Genomic DNA, 25,541 nt, shown 5'->3' on the forward strand with positions numbered 1-25,541 from the left:
AATTGATGCTGTGTGTTCTAGGAAAGAAACTGCTAAGTTTCATCTGTATGATTTATTTAAAAGCTAGCTTGAAATTAAGAAGAGGGATGAGTTTTGTTAAATGAACTTGGGAAGGATAGATATGAGAGCAATGAAGTATTTACTGGTCAGTTGGGGAAAGTATACCTAGATATGAGGGAAGGTTATTGAAGAAGATGTGAATAGTGTTCAGTTCAGTTCAGTTCAGTTCAGTTTAGTCGCTCAGTCGTGTCCGACTCTTTGCGACCCCATGAATCGCAGTACGCCAGGCCTCCCTGTCCATCACCATCTCCCGGAGTTCACTCAAACTCATGTCCATTGAGTCGGTGATGCCATCCAGCCATCTCATCCTCTGTCATCCCCTTTTCCTCCTGCCCCCAATCCCTCCCAGCATCAGAGTCTTTTCCAATGAGTCAACTCTTCGCATGAGGTGGCCAAAGTACTGGAGTTTCAGCTTTAGCATCATTCCTTCCAAAGAACATACACTTAGAAATCAAATGTATGACACTCCTTTTCCCTTGTTCTGATTTATTAGTATTTTGACTACATTTTCTTACAAGGGACAAACATACTATCCACTGTGCATTTAGGTACAAAATTCAAAGTAAAAATTATATGTTTCTGTGATTTTGTACCAGCTCCATAATGCTTCTCAAATTACTTCCCCAGAGGCCCTGCAATAGAAGAATTTCAGATACTTCCATGTTAGTAGTTTGGTCCTTAAAGAAAAAAAAAAAAAACCTTAAAAATATTTCATAGATTGTTTATTCTCTATTCTAAAAAGAGTATTCTACTCTCTTCCTTTGCCCTTAGGATGGGAGGGAAGCAGAATGAAATATAGTATCTTTTACTATCTAATAATATGAAGTAAAGTTCTTCTGAATTCAGAAGATTTTAAATTCTTCAGATTTTAAAACTACAGCTCGGTGTCCCCAGCCTTACAACAGCACCCAGGGCGAGTTACTGTGCTACCATGACACCGTGATGACTTTTGTCCCTGAAGCAAGTGCACTGGTGACTGAGGCAGGGGCTGCTGTCTCTGGTCCCGCCAGGCTGTCCCAGGGTCAGGGGAGAAGTGCTCTGCAGGGCTCTATCATGTCCCCACAGGCCCTCAAGTCACACAGCTCTTTCAGTGTGCTCATACGTACCACCCACCAGCCAGGGTATTGTGTGTTCAAAAGTCTATTCAGTCATAACCCTATGGACTGTGGCCCTCTGGGCTCCTCTGTCCACAGGATTCTCCAGGCAAGAATACTGGAGTGGATTGCCATGCCTTCCTCCAGGGGATCTCCCCAACCCAGGAAGATCTCTTACGTCTCCTGCACTGGGAGGTGGGTTCTTTACCACTAGCGCCACCTGAACCAGGGTACTGAAGCCTGCCCAAAGTGCCAGCACGTCTTCCTGACTGGGTTAGCTGGGGACCCTGACACTGGAGCCCAGTCTTTTTTGAAGGGTGGGGTGGGGGAGAGGGGGCATTGCACTGGGTCTTCATTGCTGTGCTTTCTCTGGTTGTAGCGAGCATGGGCTACTCTTCATTGTGGTGCACAGGCTTCTCATCGTGGTGGCTTCCCTTGCTGTGGAGCATGGGCTCTAGGCATGAAGCCCGCAGCGTTGCAGCATGTGGGCTCTGTAACCATGGTGTGCGGCTCCAGGACGCATGGGCATCAGTAGCTGCAGCACACTGACTTAGTTGCCCTGAGGCATGTGGAATCTTCCCAGAGCAGGGATCAAACCCGTGTCCCCTGCATTGGCAAGTGGATCCCCATCCACGGTGTCACCAGGAAAGTCCTGAGCCCCGGTTTGAATCTAGCCTTCTTATTTTTTATCTGTTCCTCAGACATAAGGAGTTTTCCCTCCCCTTCTTCCCATACCTCCCCCCACATTCCCACTCCATGTTGGACCACTTCAATCCACTGACCATTTCCAGATATGTCTTACCTTGATAAACAAATTTACCTACTAAGTTGCCAGCTACCTCTGAGCCTAAAGCCCAACGTGTATGGAGAAGGGTAACCTTTGTTTCCAAGCCCCTCCTACCCCCTCAAAAGGCATAATTTCCTTTCCTCCAGAACAATGGATTCCTAACTGGCGCTAGTGGTAAAGAACCCACCTCCCAATGTAGGAGACATAAGAGATCTTCCTGGGTCGGGGAGATCCCCTGGAGGAAGGCATGGCAATCCACTCCAGTATTCTTGCCTGGAGAATCCCTTTCCTTAGAATTAATGAGAATCACTCATGGCTCCTTCCATAGGTGATTCGTTATCTCTCTAATAGAGAAGCAGCTAATAACGTGGTTCAAGATGGTGCTTAATGAACCATCTATGAACTTGACTCAAGGATGTAGTCATTACCTCTCTTCCCCACATAGCTCCTGAGGCATGAGTAAAAGGAGGTGTTAACGTTGAGACAGGCGTGCTCTGTAAGGTCAATTAATCCAATCCTAAGCATCATGCATACGTATTCACAAAAACTCTACACGGTCCATAGACCACAGAGATATTCCAACAGCACCTTCTTTCCTAGAGTTTGACTAAGTGTAAGGAGAGATTCTAGAGTCAGTTTGCTGTGTCTTTGTTCACACAAACATATTAACTTGTGCCCAGCTTGCACAAGTTACTCAGTGAATCTATACATTCTACCTTTTCTAATCCTAGTGAAGTCTTCAAAATAAGTCATTGCACTTGTAAAATTGATCATCTACAATACTTCAGTTCACCTTGTGAGTAATTTTTAGACATTTTTAGTGAATTGGTTGCATTGCACAGTCTAGGGAATAGGCCTTCATTCAGATAATAACATATCGGATATTACATATCTGTTATTATTCAGATAATAACATTAAGCCTATTTTGGGGGCTTGCCATACAGCACTAGTAGTCAAGAACCAGCCTGCCAATGCAGGAGACATAAGAGACTCAGGTTCAACCCCTGGATTGGGAAGATCCCCTGGAGGAGGGCACAGCCAACAGCTCCAGTATTCTTGCCTGGAGAATCCTGTGGACAGAGGAGCCTGGAGGGCTACAGTCCTCGGGGTCACAAAGAGTCAGACACGACTGAAGTGACACATGCAAGCCTGTTTTTAAAGTCTTAAACTCTCCTAAACACTTTTATTATGATGACTGTTCTTTAGGCTCAGTTAGGAAATACTCCTAATAAAAACTTATTTTAAAAACAAAATGGGTGGAGATGGGTACAAAATTGAGAGGTCATAATGAGTCAAGAATATTGGAAGTTGCCAACTGAAGAACTCAAACTTCCTACCAGGCTTTAGAAAAAATAACTAAAAGGCCAAGTACTGAGTAGCAGAGAATGTACTGAAATAATGTGAATTCTTTGATCTGTGAGTTGCGTCTCAAGCCTAGCCAAATACTTTCTTCCAAGCAACCAAATTAGCATTTGTGAGCTAGTTTGACCAGGTAGGACTCCAGCTACCCAGCAAAAGAGGATCTAGTGATACCCTATTGTTAGACCCCATAAACTCTTTTTTCTGTTTTGGTTCAGAAAACATCGATTCAAGCTATTCTGCTAACTTATCTTCCTGTTCTTTGGTATATCTATTAATTAGTTCTTGGTTCAGTCTCAATATAATGGGCCTTGTATGGACTTCTTAAAAATTGTTTTTTTTTTTTTTTTTTTAAAAAAAACAGACTCATACACTCTAAAAATAGGACACTCTAGTCTCATTTTAGGATCTAGATTTTTCCTGGTACCAACTCTTATCTACAACCAGCTGTTTAACAGTTAGACAAGTTATATATTCTTTCTTGCCCTCAGTTTCTTAATCCTTATAATGAAAGGGTATGACGAAATTATTCCCTAGGTTTCTTGCAGCTCAGTAGTCTAACCCACTTGGTATTTATTTCTTTAAGGCAACAAAGGATTGTGGAAGTTAGACTTATCCCTCAAACTTGTCAGTGCTTTAGAATCATCTGCGAATCTTTAAAATATATTGGTGCTTGCATCTCTTTCCACATAGATTCCAACTTAATGGATCTGGGTGTGTCACGGACTTGGACATCTTAAGAGGTCCTCTTAAAAGTTTCCCAGGGGAATGTGAGGTAGACCTTTTACACTGCCAGTGGTGATAATGGAGGCCTAGATTTGACTCGGAATTCATTAGAACAGGCCTCTCTGGGTAACTTAGTGTAGCTTTTATTCCCATAGTTCTACTCCTGGCAGATGTGTGTGTGTTAGTCGCTCAGTCATGTCCGACTTTTTGTGACCCCATGGGCTGTAATTCACCAGGCTCCTCTGCCCGTGGGATTCTCCGAGCAAGAATACCAGAGTGGATACAGTTCCCTTCTCCAGGGGATCTTCCCGATCTAGAGATTGAACCCAGGTCTCCTGCATTTCAGGCAAATTCTTTACCATCAAGCCACCAGGGAAGCCCATTCCTGTCAGAACCTACCTTCTACAGTCACAAAGCCAGAGTTGGACAGGAGGTGGTTTAACAGTGTTTCTACTTATTAGCTATTTACTTATTGGTCCCACTTGTTCTAAAATTATTTAAGCACTTGGTGTGGAAAAGCAATGTCAACTACAACACAAGACTGCATACTTGACACATAGTCCACGGCTTGCTACAGTCCATGGGGTTGCAGAGAGTTGGACATGACTGAGTAATTGAACTGAACTGTCCATGAAACCTACATGTGATTTAATCATAGTTGCCACTTGTTGAGAGCTTTCTGTATTCGAGGCACTAAGGTCTCTACATCAGTTATTACTGATTTCTTATAACAACACTACAAATTATATTCCCATTTTACAGAGGAAGAAATGAATATTAGATAGATTGACTCAAACCATAGAGCTAGAAAGTAGTGAAAATGTGAAAGACTTCTTAGCCTGAACTCTGACCTGCTACACTATCTGGCCTCTTTCCCAAATTAACTGTCTGGGGAACTTTTAACTCTGGTCTGACTTGGTTTCAAAGGCTGGGAGAAGTTTTCCAGTTCAGAGCTTTCTAAGTCCTATCTTTCTGCAGCATCCTTCCCAGGGGTTACAGACAATGATATGTGCTCTCTGTAAATGCCTAACCAGTGCATACCTCCTCGACTCAGGCACGTTTTGTTCCTGAGGCCCCTACAGCAGTGTCAGCATTTACAAGAAAATCTCCTAAGGACTCCTTTTCAATGTGTGTTAACATAGTCTCATTTCCCCAATTAAATAGTCTGCAAAAATCTTACTGTCTACTCAGCTTGGTCTTTGCAGAGTAGAATCAGTTTTCCTAAAAGCATAGGGATTCAAGCAGTTAAGGGAGACTAGTTTTGCACCAAATGTCAGAAACTTGGCTGCATCATTTCTGGCAAGGTCCCTTATTCTCAAAAGGCTACTTTGAAGATAGTGCTGAAGGCTGTTTGCTGCCCTCTTGGACCCCGAGATGTGCCCTAGAGGTTAATATTTCACATGTCCTAGTTCAGGATCTCAGCTGAGACAAGCAAAAGGTTCCAAAGGACAAGGAAGCACACTTCTGACCCTTCCAAAGTGCTGGACACTAGCAAAGACATCGATGTTGCTTTGTCCTTGATTCTCCTTAACTCCCTTTCCTGTGTCTGTTTTATGTGGCTCTTTCTGGAAAGTTAACTGATATGTGAAAGTCCATGGGATTATGACTCTGAAAGCAGCTGGAAAAATACAGGTTAACATCAGTGGAATTAAAAAAAAAGATAAGAACAGCAGCATATATAAAAAGAAAGGGAACACAGATCATGTTCAATTAAAGCCCATCAGCTAATTAGTGATTGATCTTGTGTTACTGAGTCTATTTCAGTATTAATAAGATGGAGACACATTCTATTCACAGAGCTGCCAGGACAAGTGTTCGAAGGGCTTGGTAGGTTTGGGGTTTGTACTATTCCCCTTAACATTAAAAACAGGTCCTCTATCATTTGTAGAATGGGGCCACCTTTAAATAAGTTTTTAACTCAAGTTATTCCTTTTACCAGCATTGAGACTGACCAGGAAAATTCCTATCTGCTCCGAATAATAGGTAAAAAGATAGACTGGGAGGGAGGTGGCAAACTCGTGTCATGATGTTGCTTTAAAACCCTGTAGTCATTCATCAGAATCGTTGCTGATGCTGATACTGTTCCTCCTGATGGAAAAGGTGAGGAAGAAAAAGGAGGCACCAGGCAAATTTGTCCCTGCACAAGTATGTCCCTACGCTCAGTATTGCAAGGTTCTAAATATTTGCATGAATCACTTTAAGTGCTAAATAAACTATAACAGATTGTTTTCTAGTGCAAAGGACATAGTCATCTTAAGGTGACTCACACAATCTTCTGGTATACATTTCTCAGAACTTTCTCAGAAACCAAAAAATGTTGCAAAATGTCTCCTGATCATCTGATTCTTGTGCTGTGGGACGGGGAAGTCCCTACATGGTTTGCATGAAGTCCAAAATCCAAGTTAGAGATCTTCACTCAAATGAAGCTCATTTTTTTTGACTTAACATAGTTTTCATTTACAACTTTCTATTCTGTATTAGACCTTAAAAGGGGGTCAAAATATATAGTAACTTTAGATTCTCGTCTGTTTTCAGATGTATCGTCTTATTTCTCTTCTCGGGCATCTAAAGAAATAAACAGATCATTCTTAAAAACTAGACTAACAAACCAGCTAGGTTTAGATGGAGTGGGGGGAGTGTGGCAGTCCATGTGACTTTTTGATTATGTTTTTGGACTTTATTAGTAATCCATGTTTTATGATAGCATCCTTTGTGTGTGTTTCCTGATTAACTTTTGGTCCTCAGTCAGAAGGACTATCCTTGCTGGTTGTACTACACCCAGTGGTTCTCCTTTAAAAATAAAAGTTAAAAATCTTTTTTACCTTACTAGAGCTTTAAAATAGATGCCTTTTTTTTTTTTTTGAACGATACCCTAATTTGGGAAAGCAGTCACAGAAAATGGTAGGGCCTCTTCTCATCCTCAGCTTCCTTTTTCAGGCCCAAAGCCTTCCCAAAAATCAATTCATTATAAAACCTATTAGAGGTTTTATGAGCACAGTTGACAATTCTGTAACATTGTTGGAAGGAGTATGCATTTGAATTTTAAACACTGGATTTAAGTTGATTATTCGTACAGAGGGACCTCAGTCTGGAAGCAAGACTTCCTCTGTCTCCCGCAGGTCAAATGGTAACTTGGGCATTTGGGAGATCTGTGATGAGGGAATTTCTCTTTAAAGCTGTGGAGAAAGGTGAGTGTTTATCACTCTCTTATACACATAACACCCCACTCCAGTACTCTTACCTGGAAAATCCCATGGATGGAGGAGCCCGGTAGGCTGCAGTCCATGGGGTCAAGAAGAGTCGGACACGACTGAGCGACTTCCCTTTCACTTTTCACTTTCATGCATTGGAGAAGGAAATGGCAACCCACTCCAGTGTTCTTGCCTGGAGAATCCCAAAGACGGGGGAGCCTGGTGGGCTTCCGACTATGGGGTCGCACAGAGTCGGACATGACTGAAGCGAGTTAGCAGCAGCAGCAGCATACACATAACTGGTTGTACGCTTTGGCTAAAAATTTTTCGGTAAACCTTTAATGTTTCTTTATAAAGAGATTTATCTTTGAGTCTTGGAGCCTGTGGGCAAAATCTACCTTCCAATCATTTCAGGGAGCACAGATAACTTTTAAATTGTATGGCCTGCAATAGAGACTTGCCTTTGCCTATTACAACCCAACAGACACATGGCTTTTCTTCAAAAAAATATGCTAAGATGCTAAAGGAATGTTTTATACCTATTTTTTTTTTTACTCCCCTGCTCCTTGTAACTGCTCATCCCCAAACCGTGGAAGGATGTAGTCAAAGAACACCAAGTACCTTAGAATAACCCTAATGCCATGAATGTTGAACCTCAGTGTCTAACAAAAGAAGTTTTTCCATAAAACATGGCAGCACCTCTCACTGTAGACCTCTTCCATTTTGAAAGCTGTCTGCTGACACCAGATTTAATGCCTGGTCTTGAGTTATAACATTGTTACGTCTTGTATCATTCTTATGACTAAACCACACACCACCATTCCCTCTCGCAAGCCCCCTCAAAATGCTTTGTGGCATTTCTCAAATTCCTTTAAAATACTCACTTTTGAATAAAATTTGCCATGTTTAATGAGCTAAGACTTTTCTTGTCAGCACTAATATCCTACAGAACAACATGATATTAGACTTCAAAGATGGGGCAACAGATTCTTATGCCAGGTTCTTTCCTGCCAGAACTGAGCAGGAAGGAGTGAAAGTCTTCAGGGACAAGCAAGTAACAGGAATGGGTAGGAAAATGAGAGCGAAGGCAGCTCTGCTAATTCAGAAAGGAAAGGAGTCAAAAAGAAAAAATTTCTGAAAGAGATGAGAAATGTTGGGGTTTCTATATAAGAATGAAAGAAAAGGATATTAAAGATATGCAGGAATATGAATTGGAACAAACTCCGGAAGATAGTGAAGGACAGGGGAACCTGGTGTACTGCAGTTCATGGGGTTGCAAAGAGTCAGACACGACTTAGCGACTGAACGACAGAAACAACAAGGGGTAAAACATTTGCTATAAAATGACAACGTCTCATCTTTGTCCTAAGTGCAAGAGGAACCCCAAGGTTAAGTGGGAAAGCTTTACTTTAAAATTAAGAATGCCATCATCAAGAAAAAATTCAGATTATCCTAATTCAATGAACATAAGCCATGGACTGGAGCTTCCTGATTGTCATGGGAGCAAAAAATGAGGGGAAAGGGGCTCACAACAAGGTATAGATGTGTGATGCATGCAGTCAGATACGCTCAAAAGAATGAAAGCAAAGTAATTGGATTTGGTCAGAAGAGCCATTGGCAGTTGGAGCTGACTTTCTGAGATTAGCATTAAGATGAATAGTCCTTCGAGAGGAAGAGAGCACCAATTTTAGATGTTTAAATCATGAAGCAGTAACTGGAGGACTGCGGGGTCACATGGAAGTGTTTTCCTTATTTCTAAGATACGATGAGTAACTAAGAAAGGAAAGGGCCCAAGGGGAGAAGCTGAGGATGCAGGAGGATGGATGTTGATGTTTCTCCTTAGATCAGAGCGTGGTGTCACTGCCTGATGTTGTTAACATGGGGAAATATCCTCTTGATTTGAAAAAAGAGCATTATTATTGGCTTCCTGAAATTAGAAGACTAGGAATATGACTAGGAGATTTATCACATTGCTGGAAAATAAAGCTTGGAACCACTCGAAATCAACCAAGACACACACAAAAACAGAGGTGTTGTATTAGTTTCCAAGGGCTGCCGTAACAAATTACCAAAAACTGGGTTACTTGAATTTATTCTCTCATGGTCCTGGAGGCCAGAAGCCCCAAATCAATACGTCATCAGGGTTTATTCCTTCTGAAGGTGCTGAAAGAGTACTCATTGCACATCTGTCTCTTAGCATCTGGGGGACATTGGCCATCCTGGCATTCCTGATTTGTAGATGCATCAATCCAATATCTACCTCTGTATTCACATAACCTCTGCAGTGTGTCTCTATACTTCTTATCTCCCCTTGCCTTTCTTTTATAATGACCTTTGTTATGGAATTTAGTTCAGTTCAGTTCAGTTCAGTTCAGTAGCTCAGTCGTGTCCGACTCTTTGTGACCCCATGAATCACAGCACGCCAGGCCTCCCTGTCCATCACCAACTCCCGGAGTTCACTCAGACTCACATCCAAAGAGTCAGTGATGCCATCCAGCCATCTCATCCTCTGTCGTCCCCTTCTCCTCCTGCCCCCAATCCCTCCCAGCATCAGAGTCTTTTCCAGTGAGTCAACTCTTCTCATGAGGTGGCCAACGTACTGGAGTTTCAGCTTTAGCATCATTCCTTCCAAAGAAATCCTAGGGCTGATCTCCTTCAGAATGGACTGGTTAGATCTCCTTGCAGTCCAAGGGACTCTCAAGAGTCTTCTCCAACACCACAGTTCAAAAGCATCAATTCTTTGGCGCTCAGCCCTCTTCACAGTCCAACTCTCACATCCATACATGACCACTGGAAAAACCATAGCCTTGACTAGATGGACCTTTGTTGGCAAAGTAATGTCTCTGCTTTTGAATATGCTATCTAGGTTGGTCATAACTTTCCTTCCAAGGAGTAAGTGTCTTTTAATTTCATGGCTGCAGTCACCATCTGCAGTGATTTTGGAATTTAGAACCCTCACAAATCAAGGATGATTACAACTCAAGAGCCTTCACTTGATGACAGTTACAAATAACCTTTACTTAGATAAGGTCACATACAAAGGTTCAGGGGCCAGGACTTGAGTATATCTTTTTTGCGGGGAGGTGAGGGACACGACAAGTATATAATAGAACATCTCTATGGCCAACATGAGGTTTCCCCTATGAGACTCAGTGTAGCATTTGAGGAACTCTGGCTTGGGGCCAGACAGCCTGGATTGGAGACTTGGTTTTAACTCAGCAGCTGCGTTGTTTAAAACCTCTGTGCCTTGGCTTTCCCTCTGGAAAAGTGAAATAATACTGCATCGTACTACTCACAGGGTTACCATGAGTGTTCTGGAGTTAATGCAGTTAAAGGGCTGATAGTAGCTGGCCCCCAGCTAAGTCATGACTAAATGGGACTTCAGGTCCCCTAATGTTGTTACCTGTAAATAGACTGTCTCCCCAGGTACCTACCAGTCAGGTGTCTTTGAGCAAAATCAATTATTTTATGTGTGTGTGTGTGTGTATGTGTTTCAAAAGACTGTTAAAATCGCAAAGAATGAAACTAGCTTTGGGGGTGAGACTAGTGGACGAACCCATAAGTGTTCTTCCCAGGATTACACACTGTGAGTGGCTTTTCTCTGCCTTTTGTCTTCAGTTCACATAGAAAATTAACCTTCCCTAGCTCTCTCTGGTGCAGTATAGAAATGTTCACTCCTGAGAGGTGAAAGAACCTTTTGAAATGTTAACTCACTTCTGTGTGCTTACAATGACTTCTCTTTTTTGTTTTACCCACTCCAGTACTCTTGCCTGGAAACGCCCGTGGACGGAGGAGCCTGGTAGGCTGCAGTCCATGGGGTCGCTAAGAGTCAGACACGACTGAGCGACTTCGCTTTGACTTTTCACTTTCATGCATTGGAGAAGGAAATGGCAACCCACTCCAGTGTTCTTGCCTGGAGAATCCCAGGGATGGCGGAGCCTGGTGGGCTGCCATCTATGGGGTCGCACAGAGTCGGACACGACTGAAGCGACTTAGCAGCAGCAGCAGCTGTGATACATGGGGGAGCTTTATGGAGAACTAAACTGTTTTGTGTGCTGAGTTGTGTCCGACTCTTTGCAACCCAATGGACTGTAGCCTGCTAGGTTCCTCTGTCCATGGAATTTTCCAGGCAAGAATACTGGAGTGGGTTACCATTCCAGGGGATCTTCCCCACCCAAGGATCAAACCCACGTCCCTCGTGTCTCCTGCATTAGTAGGTTGATTCTTTACCACTGTGCCACCTGGGAAGCTGTTTAAAGGATAATAATGCTAAATAATAGCACAAACTGTGTTCACTCAGTGAGAACATTTTTTCGACATTTAAAAAATGTTGTAATTTTTATTTATTTGGCTGTGCTGGTTCTCATTTGTGGCATGCAGCATCTTTGTTGTGGCATGCTGCAGCATGTAAGCTCTTAGCTGTGGCATGTGGGATCTAGTTCCCTGACCAAATATTGAACCTGTGCCCCCTGCACTGGGAGCCCAGAATCTTAACCACTGGACCACCAGGGAAGCCCCTACATGTGACATATTTTGATCCCTATCTTTAATACTAGCTTTTTATCCAAAGTTCCAATACGAATTTCTTAGCCAGATAATAACAGTTTTTATTTTATTGAGATGTAGTTGATTTACAGCATTATATGTTTAAGATGTACAGCATAGTGATTCACAATTTTTAAAGATTATACTGTTTATAGTTATTATAAAATATTGGCTGTATTTCCCATCTATACAATATATCCTTGTAGCTTGTTTATTTTGTACATAAGAGTCGTACCTATAGTCACAGTTCAGTTCAGTCACTCAGTCGTGTCTGACTGTTTGTGACCCCATGAATCGCAGCACGCCAGGCCTCCCTGTCCATCACCAACTCCCAGAGTCCACTCAGACTCACATCCATCGAGTCAGTGATGCCGTCCAGCCATCTCATCCTCTGTCATTCCCTTCTCCTCCTGCCCCCAATCCCTCACAGCATCAGAGTCTTTTCCAATGAGTCAACTCTTCACATGAGGTGGCCAAAGTACTGGAGTTTCAGCTTTAGCATCATTCCTTCCAAAGAACTCCCAGGGCTGATCTCCTTCAGAATGGACTGGTTGGATCTCCTTGCAGTCCAAGGGACTCTCAAGAGTCTCCTCCAACACCACAGTTCAAAAGCATCAAATCTTCGGCCCTCAGCCTTCTTCACAGTGCAACTCTCACATCCATACATGACCACAGGAAAAACCATAGCCTTGACTAGACGAACCTTTGTTGGCAAAGTAATGTCTCTGCTTTTGAATATGCTATCTAGGTTGGTCATAACTTTCCTTCCAAGGAGTAAGCATCTTTTAATTTCATGGCTGCAGTCACCATCTGTAGTGATTTTGGAGCCCAGAAAAATAAAGTCTGACACTGTTTCCACTGTTTCCCCATCTATTTCCCATGAAGTGATGGGACCAGATGCCATGATCTTTGTTTTCTGAATGTTGAGCTTTAAGCCAACTTTTTCACTCTCCACTTTCACTTTCATCAAGAGGCTTTTGAGTTCCTCTTCACTTTCTGCCATAATAATTACTTAAAGAAAATTACTTAAAGAAGTAATTACATAATTACTTAATTACATAAAATTACTTAAAGAAGGTAAATACCTTCTTTCCATTTTGGCAACTACAAAGGAAACAGTCCTACCCACTCCCGTGCTGTCAGAGTTCAGTTTAACAGAGAAGAACAAAATGAGTCTGAAGAACTACACTCAGCAGTACTGGTTGTGGGCCTATTAGGACATAAAGTCTGGGTTCGCTGTGTTGTGATCTCATTGTGCCTCTAAACTCTGCCCACAGGCGTCTGTAGCAGGCTATGTTTGTTTGAGACGACTCCATCAGGGATCGCCTGCTGCCACTAAGAGTCTGCTGGTGCTGGAGCTGGCCGTCTGCCTTCTTGCCATGTCTAACGAAGTAGAAACGAGTGCAACTAATGGTCAGCCTGACCAACAGGCTGCACCAAAGGCACCATCCAAGAAGGAAAAGAAGAAAGGTATGAAGGAATCTTCTTGAGCCCTATGAGGGGAGCTAGTGGTGGTTACCAGTGAAGAAGGATGACGTTCAAGGGAAAGTAAGATTTGGCCCTTGCCTTGATTCAATCTCAGCCAAATCTCAAGTTCTCCTAAATATGAAAGTAAGACTTTGGCGGAGGAGATTGGTTCAATTCCTCTATGATAAGATGAATATATATATGAGCCCAGTAATTGCCTCAACTTGGATCCTGCTGGGAAACTTTCATAGATATTATTCAGTTGGGAAGTGCACCTATGAAGTATTACATGATTATCTTTCAGTAACCTATGTATGATTTTGCTTTACTGAAGTAGCTGTTTTATAAAAATCAAGATCTTTATTTTATAAGACCCTCTTCTTTTGTCACAAAAGGACCACTAGAAAGTGTCAGCATCCTTAATCATTCATAGTTTGAGAATATGCCATGATTTCTTTGCCTTTCACATCCATGCTCTAGAAATGGTAATAAGAAGAGAAGCAAAAGAAGTTATATTGATGAAATAATCATCTCGATGGTTTTCAAGGGATTTTACCCACAGTTCTGTTCTGCTTTATTGACAGTTCGAAAATGTTAGTAAATTGTGCAGTGGCTTATTTTCCTTTTATTAGAAAAAATATTATCCTCCTTATATTCTTTTTTAAAAATATTTTTACAACTATGATGAAGAATATCCCAGAATATCCCCCAATCCTATCTCACATATTCCCATAAGTTTCCCATAATTCAGCCCATTCTGCATCATTAAGAGTTTATTTTCTCTTGACCCCAGTGCCATACACAGTTTTACAAAGTGTGATTTTTTTTAACTCAGAGGAAATAAGGATAATAGTAAAATGTTGCATTGATCAATTGTAGTATAATCAAGATTTATGTAACTCAGATTTTTAGATTCTACAGCATTTTTGGTCATACCTGGGGCTGATATTTCAGCACATGTATGAACTTGATCCTCTAACTTTTTCTTTTCTCAGGCACTGAAAAGACAGATGAATATCTTTTGGCAAGATTCAAAGGTGATGGTGTGAAATACAAGGCCAAGCTAATTGGCATTGATGATGTGCCAGATGCAAGAGGGGATAAAATGAGCCAAGATTCTATGATGAAACTAAAGGTAACAGAGGAAAGCATAATTTGTTGCTATGTTAAGCAGATGTCCAACAGAGGGAGTGATATTAGAAATTTGTATTTATTTATGGCTTTCCTGGTAGCTCAGTGATAAAGAACCTGCTTGCCAATGCAGAAGACTGGGGTTTGATCCCTGGATTGGGAAGATTCCCTGGAGGAGGGCGTGGCAACCCACTGCATTATTCTTGCCTAGAGAATCCCCGTGGACAGAGGAGCCTGGTGGGCTACAGTCCATGGGGTAGCAAAGAGCTGGACACGACTAAAGCAACTTAGCGTGCAGTCATGTACAGAAGGACCCGAGATGCCTTTTCCTTTGAGCAGACCAAATTTCAGAGCCTGGAGGTATACGGGTAAAATTCAGGACTCTTCTTTGAAACTAATGCTATTTAGTGTTAGTCCTTTAGGTTTTTTTAAATTTTTAAATTCTAATACTGCCACACTATGTACCTCATTAAGGAAGTAATACTCATTAAATAAGACAAGGCCTAGAAGAAACATCTTTGAAGACATTTGAAGATCTTCTGGTTCAATCTTCTTGTCTTTGCCAGTGACTCTTCAGTGGCCAAGGGAATTAGAAGGACTTGCCCAAGTTCACATAGCTAACTAGTGATCTCCTGGCTCGCTGTCTTCCATTTAATCCTGCTGTCTCTTATAAAGGATGCTTAATCCTTTCATAGATGGTAAACCAAGCTGAAAACAAAGCTGATTGTCTTTTAAAATTTTAGAATCAGAGGCATCATAAGGTGCTTTTAACTAGAATTTTTCTTGTTCTTTCAATCTCATCAGGGAATGGCGGCAGCTGCTCGGTCTCAGGGACAACACAAGCAGAGGATCTGGGTCAATATTTCTCTTTCTGGAATAAAAATCATTGATGAGAAAACTGGGGTAAGAATTCACTTTCACTGGCACCTTTCTGACCATCTGAGTCTGACAAATAATTTGTGGCATAAATTTCAGCTGCCATTTTCCCTTTTCAAAATTCTGTAGGAAAAAAAAAAAGTACATATTGCTGCACTTTTCCAGGAGTAACAGGCAAAAAACAGACAGGATAGGAGGTGAGGAGTCATGATACTTTACTTTGAAATTTATTTCCTGTAACAGATGTGAACCTCAAGTCAATAAGTCTAACCTCAACACTGGTATACCATAGATACCAGTATCAGTCAGGTATTTTTGTGGACTAAGAGATTAATCCTTACCCCTTGTTTGTGATTCTGTCATAGATCTGTGTATGGGTCTATTTTAATATATTGGTCATGGGTGAACTTGGTGAACAAAACATCTTCCTTTCTTTTTCCCTCTCCCCTTCCTTCTCACCCCATGGGTGTAACCTTGCTCATTTTCTGTGGTTACTGTTATTCTATCACATGAATAGTCTGTTAATTTCGGTTTGTTTGAGTTTTATCAAAAAACTATCATACTTCAAGTGTTCTGGGATTTTTTTTTTCTTCCCTCTACTCTATATAACATCAGATTCATCTATTTAAAATGGGTTTTCATTGCTACACAATAGTTTATTGTATCAGGATACTGTGCGGAGATCTCCCATTGCTATTCAACCCTTCCTAGAGATTCTCATTATTTAATATGCAAAAATCCATTGGTCAGACTTAGGGCCCTGGAATCCTGGTACAGCTTAGCCACCCTGCTACCTTCATGCACTGCTGTCTCTACTGTCCCTGATCTTTTGACTCTTGTTTTCATAAGCCTGCCAGAGAATAGTGACAGGTTTCCCTCACAAGCATTCTCTTATTCCCAAACCTCCTAATATGCCCAATACAAACTTTCAGTGGCCTTAGTTACTGAGAAACAAAAGCGAAGACACATTCTGGGCACCTAAAAATATCACTCAAGAGTTGAGGCCTACTGTCTACTTGAAAGGATCAAGAGAAAGGAGAGTAGGGAACTGAGGGGAAGGCACTACTAAATCAATAAGCCTCCTTCGTATGACACTCCTGGATGATGACATGAACATCTAAGTGAGGTTAGTAAGTACTTGGTGACAGAATTTGGTGACTTCCAGAATGTCCCAGGGGTAATTGCCCCAATAATACTTATGGTGGTTCTCTGACCTGTCTGAGCCATTGTCAAAGGATCCTTGTGAACATTCCTCTAGCTTAGATATGCCGTTCACTTAAATCTGAGTTGGTAAAGTCAGAAGCAGAAGCTATTAAGAGGTGGCAAGAATACACAGAAGAACTATACAAAAAAGATCTTCATGACCCAGATAACCATGATGGTGTGATCACTCACCTAGAGCCAGACATGCTGGAATGCAAAGTCAAGTGGGATTTAGGAAGCATCACTGTGAACAAAGCTAGTGGAGGTTATGGAATTCCAGTGGAGCTATTTCAAATCCTGAAAGATGATGCTGTGAAAGTGCTGCACTCAATATGCCAGCAAATTTGGAAAACTCAGCAGTGGCCACGGGACTGGAGAAGGTCAGTTTTCATTCCAATCTCAAAGAAAGCCAATGCCAAAGAATGCTCAAACTAGTGCACAACTGCACTCATCTCACATGCTAGCAAAATAATGCTCAAAATTCTCCAAGCTAGGCTTCAACAGTACATGAACTGTGAACTTCCTGTTGTTCAAGCTGGATTTAGAAAAGGCAGAGGAACCAGAGATCAAATTGCCAACATCCACTGGATCATTGAAAAAGCAAGAGAGTTCCAGAAAAACATCTATTTGTGCTTTATTAACTATGCCAAAGCCTCTGACTGTGTGGATCACAACAAACTGTGGAAAATTCTGAAAGAGATGGGAATACCAGACCACCTGACCTGCCTCCTGAGAAATCTGTATTCAGGTCAAGAAGCAACAGTTAGAACTGGATATGGACCAACAGACTGGTTCCAAATCAGGAAAGGAGTACATCAAGGCTGTATATTGTCACCCTGCTTTTTTAACTTCTATGCAGAGTACATCATGAGAAACGCTGGGCTGGATGAAGAACAAGCTGGAATCAAGAATTCTGGGAGAAATATCAATAACCTCAGATAAGCAAATGACACCACCCTTATGGCAGAAAGTGAATTACTAAAGAGCTTCTTGATGAACGTGAAAGAGAAGAGTGAAAAAGTTGGCTTAAAACTTAATATTCAGAAAACTAAGATCATGGCATCTGGCCCCATCACTTCACGGCAAATAGATGAGGAAACAGTGGAAACAGTGTCAGACTTTATTCTGGGGGGCTCCAAAATCACTGCAGATGGTGACTGCAGCCATAAAATTAAAAGACGCTTGCTCCTTGGAAGGAAAGTTATGACCAACCTAGACAGCATATTAAAAAGCAGAGACATTACTTTGACAACAAAGGTCTGTCTAGTCAAAGCTATGGTTTTTCCAGTAGTCATGTATGGATGTGAGAGTTGGCCTATAAAGAAAGCTGAGCACCAAAGAATTGATGCTTTTGAACTGTGGTGTTGGAGAAGACTCTTGAGAGTCCCTTGAACTGCAAGGAGATCAAACCAGTCCATCCTAAAGGAAATCAGTCCTGAATACTCATTGGAAAGACTAATGCTGAAGCGAAACTCCAATACTTTGGCCCCCTGATGGGAAGAACTGACTCATTGGAAAAGACCCTGATGCTGGGAAAGATTGAAGGTGGGAGGAAAAGGGGAGGACAGAGGATAAGATTGTTGGATGGCATCACTGACTCAATGGACATGAGTTTGAGTAGCCTCTGGCAGTTGGTGATGGACAGGGAAGCCTTGCGTGCTGCAGTCCATGGGATCGCAAAGAGTCGGACACAGCTGAGCGACTGAACTGAACTGAACTTGGAAAGTAGACCTACTTGGAATGCTTTAGAGGTTATATGCCCCATCTTTGCTTTAGAAAATCTTGGTCTTCTAATCCTCAGTTCTTCCTTGCGATTTGGTATCATGTCTTTGGGACAGAGAGACTCAAGTATAGAAGTATAAGAAGGATCATTCTTTCTATTTCTGTTTTCTACTCTTTGTTGTTAGTTTCCTTTTTTTGTTTGGTTGTTATTTGTTTGTTTCCCATTTTGAACCCTTCCTAGCAAGGATAAATATGGCCTTCAACCAGGAGGGGAAAATATTCAGATGTTTTAGCCTTTTCATATATGTCTAGGTATCTGATACTTAGTTATGCTTGCTTGAAAATAGATTGTAGTTTTCTCAATACATCATTTTTGATGTTCCTTTTTAAGGTTATAGAACATGAACATCCAGTAAATAAGATTTCTTTCATTGCCCGTGATGTGACAGACAACCGAGCGTTTGGTTATGTGTGTGGAGGAGAAGGCCAACACCAGTTTTTTGCCATAAAAACAGGGCAACAAGTAAGTTCTGATCCTCAAGATATGCCTGGAGGGGGACTTAAGCAAAAGGGTGTCTGTCTCTCAACTAGAGAACTTGCTGGAAACAGTTGGATATAGGAGGACCTAACAATGCTTCAGAGGATGACTCTCTTTAATTGGTCTAAGGGATCTTCTTTAAATGTCATTGATACCCATGTAATGTGTGGCACAAGGGCTGTCGGAATAGAATTTGTCATAAGGTCATTGCTGATTTTAGAACAATAGTGAATTATTCCCAGAAAGTTTGAAGGCACTTGGAAGATTATATTAATACTTCTTGTTTTATCTGTATACTTTATGTTTCTGGGGATAGGGGTGAGAGTGGTGGAGATCTCCCACAGACCAGAGGAGGGTAGGAAGGAGCTTTAAGAGAAAGGAAAAAACTAATACTAATCAGAAGTGATGGGGAACAAAGGGAAGAAAATAGATTAAAATGCTGATAAAGATGCTTTGTCTCGCTTCAGGCTGAGCCGTTAGTCATTGATCTGAAAGACCTTTTCCAAGTTATCTATAATACAAAGAAAAAGGAAGAAGAAAAGAAAAAGGCAAGTACTGTCCATACAGGCCTTATTAAACTTAATACAATATTCAAGACTGTGTCTAACATTATGTGAACATATGTCCTCTCTGGAAAGTTGGCTTCTATGTGGCTCTTCAACGTGTAGAATGTAAGGAAATGTATTTCTCTTCTTTCCAAAGGGCAATGGATGGGTGTTATAGTTAGGCCCTTCTAATTTCCAGGCCCTGACTCTTGTCTTTTATCCTTATAAGTTTCACATTGATTCCAAGGACTGTACATGAGTACCAAGTCTAACAGCTCTATTTAAATCCAGTATTAATATGAGGAGCAGTGGGGAATGTAAGGTAGAAATCAAATGCAAGACTCTCTTATGCCTTATGCCTGTGAACCCATAGGTATATTTATTCTCCTTTTGAACTCCCTTTGGGCTTCCCTGATAGCTCAGTTGATAAAGAATCCACCTGCAGTGCAGGAGACCCATGTTCGATTCCTGAGTCTGGAAGATCCGCTGGAGAAGGGATAGGGTACTCACTACAGTATTCTTGGGCTTCCCTTTTGGCTCAGCTGGTAAAGAATCCGCCTGCAATGTGGGAGACCTGGGTTCGATCCTTGGGATGGGAAGATCCCCTGGAGAAGGGACAGACTACCCACTCCAGTATTCTGATCTGGAGAATTCCATGGACTGTATAGTCCACGGGGTCGCAAAGAGTCGGACATGACTGAGCAACTGTCCCTTTCACTTTGAACTCACTTTACCGATAATTTATTAAGATCATTGAATTTGTGTCTCTCTTTTTAGATGGAAGAAGCCAACAAAACAGTAGAGGTAAAAGAGCATCTTTTGTTCTTGTGAATTGCATGTGTCATATATATAAGCCCTGTTTGCCATCTACCCAAGCAGACTTCCCTCCTGGCTTATTACTGTGTGTTCATGACCCCTCATCTTAGAAGATGTACAGTTGAATGATTAGCGCCAAAATCTTAACTGCTAATAAGTTAATACACTAGGAAATTAAATTGCATAGAGAAAACTCGCCAACTGACTCTTTAATATTTGCCATCTTTTCAGAATGGGAGTGATGCCCTAATGAATCTTGATGACCCACCTTGCAAACTGAAATTGGTATGTATGTGAATTTTTATGATTCTTACTTACCTGAACACAGGTTTTACTTCCTAAAGATGTTGCTAATACCGAATATGTATGGAATCTGTATGAAGATCCAATTGTGACAACTCTTTAACCATCAGTATAACATTTATGTCAGTATACAAAGTAATCTTTTTAGTAAAAAACTTCTGAATCTAATCCAAATACTTTTTTAAAAGTATACATCAGGTGGATTTGTCTGGGGACCTGTCTACACTACCTGACCTAACTAACCTAATATCAAATCTATATTGGATAAGTGAAAATCCCATTGTGACAACTATTTTCCTAAACTTTAGCTTAGGAAACAATTACAACAATATACAAAATAATCATTTTTAATAGACACATCTGAATCTAATCAAAATACTTTTTTAAGGGTGTTGACCAGATGGATTTGTTTGGGGACATGTCTACACCTCCTGACCTAAGTAGTCCAACAGTAAGTGTCTGTTTTTAAATTCGCAATGTAATAGAAATGGCATCTATAACTCAAATTGGCAATTCACCAGAAATCTTGAGGGTTTCATTGAAACTTGGAAGGTGACTATTGATTTTTCTGCATAAAGTGTAAATGGCTACTAGAACAAATTTGCATCTTAAGTCACCATAGGAGCCTATCAGCACTACAACAGATACATTAATATTGCTTAGAAGTTAAATCTGAGCAATAGGTCAGGCAATGTAGTCCATCTTGGTATTACTTAGGATCAGAAGGAGGAGCTGAATATTAATCCTTGATGTAAGCCAACTTGAAGGAAATATGTTTGTTAGATGACTGATTGTATAGACTCCTGGCCTCTTCTTGTTTTCTAATTCTTTTGTTGTAACTTGGCAGCATAAGCGTGGTATAAAGTGAGACCAAACAGTTAAGAGGCTCAGTTATGTTTAACCAAAGCTTGTCTTTGTTTAAAAAAATGATCATTCTTTACAGGATATTATAGTATATCGAATCTTCTTATTATTGATCTGTAACAACTCTGAGAATGGAGTGATATTTTCCTTTAAAAACAAGGAAATGGTGATTAATAAACCTCTCATCTACCCAAGCAGAGGTTCAGTTTCAATGCTTAAGCCTAAGTCTCAGACCTTCCAAAACAGGCTTCAAGTGAAATTACTTGTAATTTTGAATGCTTCTTAAAACTTTTTTATTTATTTAACAATTTCTTGAGTATCAGTTGTTTGCAGGGCACAGAAATGAGATTCATAATTCAGTGACATCATGGAGTTTAATGTCTATCAGGGAGATCAATGTTAAAATAATCACAAAGCCTAATAGTTGATGTTACTTACAAGGATTTTATTTAGTTTAGAGGTTCAGATAATGCCTCTGAGTAAGTGAGTTTCTGGACTTGAACATAAATTATGAGAAAGCACCTAGACATAACTCAAGAAAAAAGGTGTCGGTCTAGAATGATGGGAAGAATGTTTATCTGGGAACCTCCTGTAGAACTGTCAAGCAAACCTCTGGGATCAAAAAGGTCATAGGAACTAGAGCAACAGCGGATTGAGAAGTGGTGAATGTCTTGCTTGGTGGAGTACTGTAGAGAATGGCATGCTTACGAAACTTCACACAAATACCTAGGCCCAGTGAGATGGGAAGGAGCAGGGGCTGCAGATATTCATCTCTACCCCCACCTTTATGAGAATCAAAATGCATAACATAGCATTTTAGCAACCCTAAAAAACCTGCAGTGGAGAAGCTCATTTAATATTCTTTCAAGTAGGAAGTCCTGACTCATTTGTCTGTGAAACCTTTCATTCTTTGTAATGTTTGTTACTATTGTAAAGATAAACTTTTTGAAATACCAGATTAGATAATCCTGAAAGGTCCACCCTTGCTCTGAGGGTGTTTGGTTGCTAGGCAACTTTGCCCCTCCATGAGAAGCTCCCTTCCCAAAGTAAATTGACACCTGAAAAACCTTCTTTCCAACAACATTCAAACAACTAGTATACTGGAAGAGGTCAAAACACTCAATGTATGTAAAATTCCAATGAGATGAGATAGCCAGGGAAGCACTGAATGTTTAATGAGCTTCTGTAGACTTCTAGAAAATTCTAAAAAATGAAATGAAGAAAAACAAGAGTAATCTTAAGTCTCGTTTATATTAGACTTCGTGCTTTCTAGGAATTTTTGGCTTGTAGAAATAAAATGCAAGTTTTAGTTAAACTAACAGTAAATTTAAATGATAAATAACATGAAAGTGATGATATCTGTAAAAGAATGTTAATGGTGCTAATTATGTGCTCATTAGACTTTGCCAGTGTGTTTCTACATATGACTCCATATTCATAAGTCATGAAATAGATTTATTTCTACTCAATAAAACCAACCTGTTTAAAAATTTTGAAATCTCACAGCAGTTACTCTGAAAGAGATGAAGAGAGGCAGAAATCTAAATTACCTAGACTTTATGAGCAGTTTCTTAACCCATCTGTGCCTCCCTCCAACATTAATAAGAATAGTTTTTTTGCATTTCAAGTAAAACTCATGCTGCAAACTAAGTGACATGCCTTACAACATAGTTTTTATCACAAAATCGCTTGAACAATATTTTTCCGTGCTGTATCTCAAAAGAAGAAGGAAAGAAAAAGGGAAAAAAAGAACAAACAAAATGACCTTTAACTTTAAAAACGTCACCATTTGAAAGCCTGGTTATTAAGAAAAAAGGCATAAGATGTGGTTCCCCCATCAAATCTGATACGGGGGTGGGATCAGGGCACAAAACACAGTGTCATGTATATATAAGATGCAATGGATGGGCACGAGTGAAGCTGAAGTAGAGGGATCAGTGGGGAAAAGCTTTGTAGAGAATCTGAACTTGAGTTAGGTCTTTGAAGTATGTAGGAGAGTAGAAAGTAGTAGTTAGGCTAAAAGCAAGTGACCCATGTGGGTCATTTTGAAAGTCTGGTTAATGAAGTTTATTTTGATATAGGGGAGCAGCAAGAAGTCCGCAAAGGCTTTAAGCAGGGAGTCCCAGGGTTTGGTAGGCAAGATGAATTACCTGAAGAAAAGCTAGTCTACTGAACTCAATATTTAAAACCTGGTCTGTGTAGACACCTTCTTGGTTGCCTGTTTGCCCTTTCTCAGGAGCCTCTTAAGAGCGGGGACTATATTTCACGTTCATGTCACCAGTTCTTGTCTCTCAGGTGCCCACATGACAGCCCAGTGGATGAAGTGTTTACAGCTTACAGTCCAGTGCAGAAGTAAATAAATGCTGATGGAGGAGGTAGATGAGGAGTCTTACATTTTTCAGTTGTAGTCTATGAAGTGGGTTTTTAATTTTGAATTAACAACAAACGCAACCTGAGGAGAGCCTTATACATTTTACTTATAGGGTGACTATTCAGAAGTCTAACATTGTGGCTCCTGTTTCGTGTCCTCAGAACTTCTTCTGAAGTATTTGAAGGAGAACTCTACCAGCTGTGAACACCCAACTGTTCTAATCCAGAGGTGGCTCATAATAAATGAATAAATATTGAAATCACAAGCTTTTGTAATACATTTTGTCCTACCTTTTGATTGTTAAAGATCCCTACATTGAGATCTTCCAATCAATTTCTTTGATTTTTTTTAAGGTTTTTTTGTGTTTTTTTTTTTTTTTTTTTTTAATCACAAGCTGTCTCTTCTGACAAGTTCTTATGGTTATCAGGAGAAAATATGGCTTTTTACAAATTGTATCTTTATCCCTAACAGTAAAGGAAGCCAAAAGATAAATACCAATTAGACCTAAAATTTTAAAAAATTTATTCTTTTCTCTTAAAGCTAAGAAAGCCTATTCAATCTCCCTTTTTATTTGCTGGTTTGAGAATTTTATAGTCCCTTGAGGATGTCTTGATCATTGTCCCAATGACCAAAATATTTAATAATCTGCCCAGGCTAATGATAGAAAATTAGCTTCCATTTCAGTTGGGCAATTTTTATTGTTTATTTTCTTCTATGGCTAGCATAGTTAAGTATTTAAGTGATCAGTCAATCAGAAGGAAGGTCTATCAGTATGACAGCTGTATCCTAGGGTGAATCTTAATTAGTTGTGTCATTGACCTGAATAAAGACATGTCAGATTTATCAAATTTGCTGCTTTTATGTTGAGAAGAATATCTTATCTGACAATTGAGAACTCAAATAATTACATATCTGAAAAATGATAGAGAAGGAATAGAATTTGGTGTGTCTTCCAAATTAACTCTTAAACCCATGTCTCCACCTTATACATAAATTAAAGATGACTTTAAAATTGGTTGAATTTATCCATTGAGTAGATGAGATTACTTAATGGTATTATTGACAGAAATGGACATGAGTTTGAACAAACTCCAAGAGATAGTGAAGGACAAGGAAGCCTGGTGGCTGCAGTCCATGGGGTCCCTAAGAGTCGGACGCGACTTAGCGACTGAACAAAAAGAGATGAGATTACTGTCACAACACAAGCATTGCTAAGCTGTATTATGACAAAAGATATAATTATTATATTACATCAGTATTTTGAGTATCATGTTCTGAGAAGGATGTAGACAAAAAGTTATGTCCAAAAAAGAGACTCAGATGATGAGAATGAGAGATCCAACTTGGCAGCACCTTCAAAAAGATTCTCAAGTATTTAAAGAGGCATACCTAGCAGGCTGTGATGGGAGGGGACAACCTTTTTTGACCCCCTCCCAGAAGAAAACCCAATTATAGGGAAATATATTAAACTTTATCACAGCCAAAACTATCAAATATGAATATGTTAGCCAGTGGATTCACTTATTGAGAAAGGTGATGGTAGGTGACTGTAGGGGTATAATAGGAGTGTACAACAGTTTTGAAGTGGGTTTAGGTGTCTAAGGTCATTTCCTTCAAGTTCAATTATACTTAGTCACTTGGAATGATTTACAATCAGTTCCCTTTAAGACTTTCAAAGGCATAAATTGAAACAATGATTATGAGCTCAGTCAGTCTGAAAGGGTGAGGGGAGACGTGTAAAACAAACCCAAGTTTTCACTGAATGAAGGGTGAATGAAGTGGAAACCTAATTAAAAGGGCCTGAGAGGTGCAAGGAGGACCTATTCTATAAACTCAGGGACGTGATGGGAGGAGGTAAGGGTCAACCAGTAAGACTGAAATATAATGGAAATTTTTGTAATCCTGGTCATCAGTATGTAGCTTTCTCATTTGAAGTCACAAC

At 40.4% G+C, this 25,541-nt stretch overlaps 1 protein-coding gene across 4 annotated transcripts in view; it reads left to right on the forward strand.

Moving 5' to 3' along the window:
* The window catches only part of DAB2 (DAB adaptor protein 2), a 60,436-nt gene that overhangs the window by 22,291 nt on the left and 12,604 nt on the right, over window positions 1-25,541 (forward strand). For 3 of the 4 annotated variants that reach the window (XM_061393659.1, XM_061393662.1, XM_061393660.1), the window contains 8 exons: window positions 13,041-13,233; window positions 14,226-14,365; window positions 15,166-15,264; window positions 18,554-18,685; window positions 19,168-19,248; window positions 20,023-20,049; window positions 20,293-20,346; window positions 20,753-20,815. In XM_061393659.1, the coding sequence (XP_061249643.1) occupies window positions 13,143-13,233; window positions 14,226-14,365; window positions 15,166-15,264; window positions 18,554-18,685; window positions 19,168-19,248; window positions 20,023-20,049; window positions 20,293-20,346; window positions 20,753-20,815 (687 nt within the window). In that variant the 5' untranslated portion in view covers window positions 13,041-13,142. The remainder of the gene's footprint in view (window positions 1-13,040; window positions 13,234-14,225; window positions 14,366-15,165; window positions 15,265-18,553; window positions 18,686-19,167; window positions 19,249-20,022; window positions 20,050-20,292; window positions 20,347-20,752; window positions 20,816-25,541) is intronic. The other variant, XM_061393661.1, reaches the window with a different exon arrangement.

The sequence above is a fragment of the Bos javanicus genome, chromosome 20, assembly GCF_032452875.1.
Source record: "Bos javanicus breed banteng chromosome 20, ARS-OSU_banteng_1.0, whole genome shotgun sequence".
NCBI lineage: Eukaryota > Metazoa > Chordata > Mammalia > Artiodactyla > Bovidae > Bos > Bos javanicus.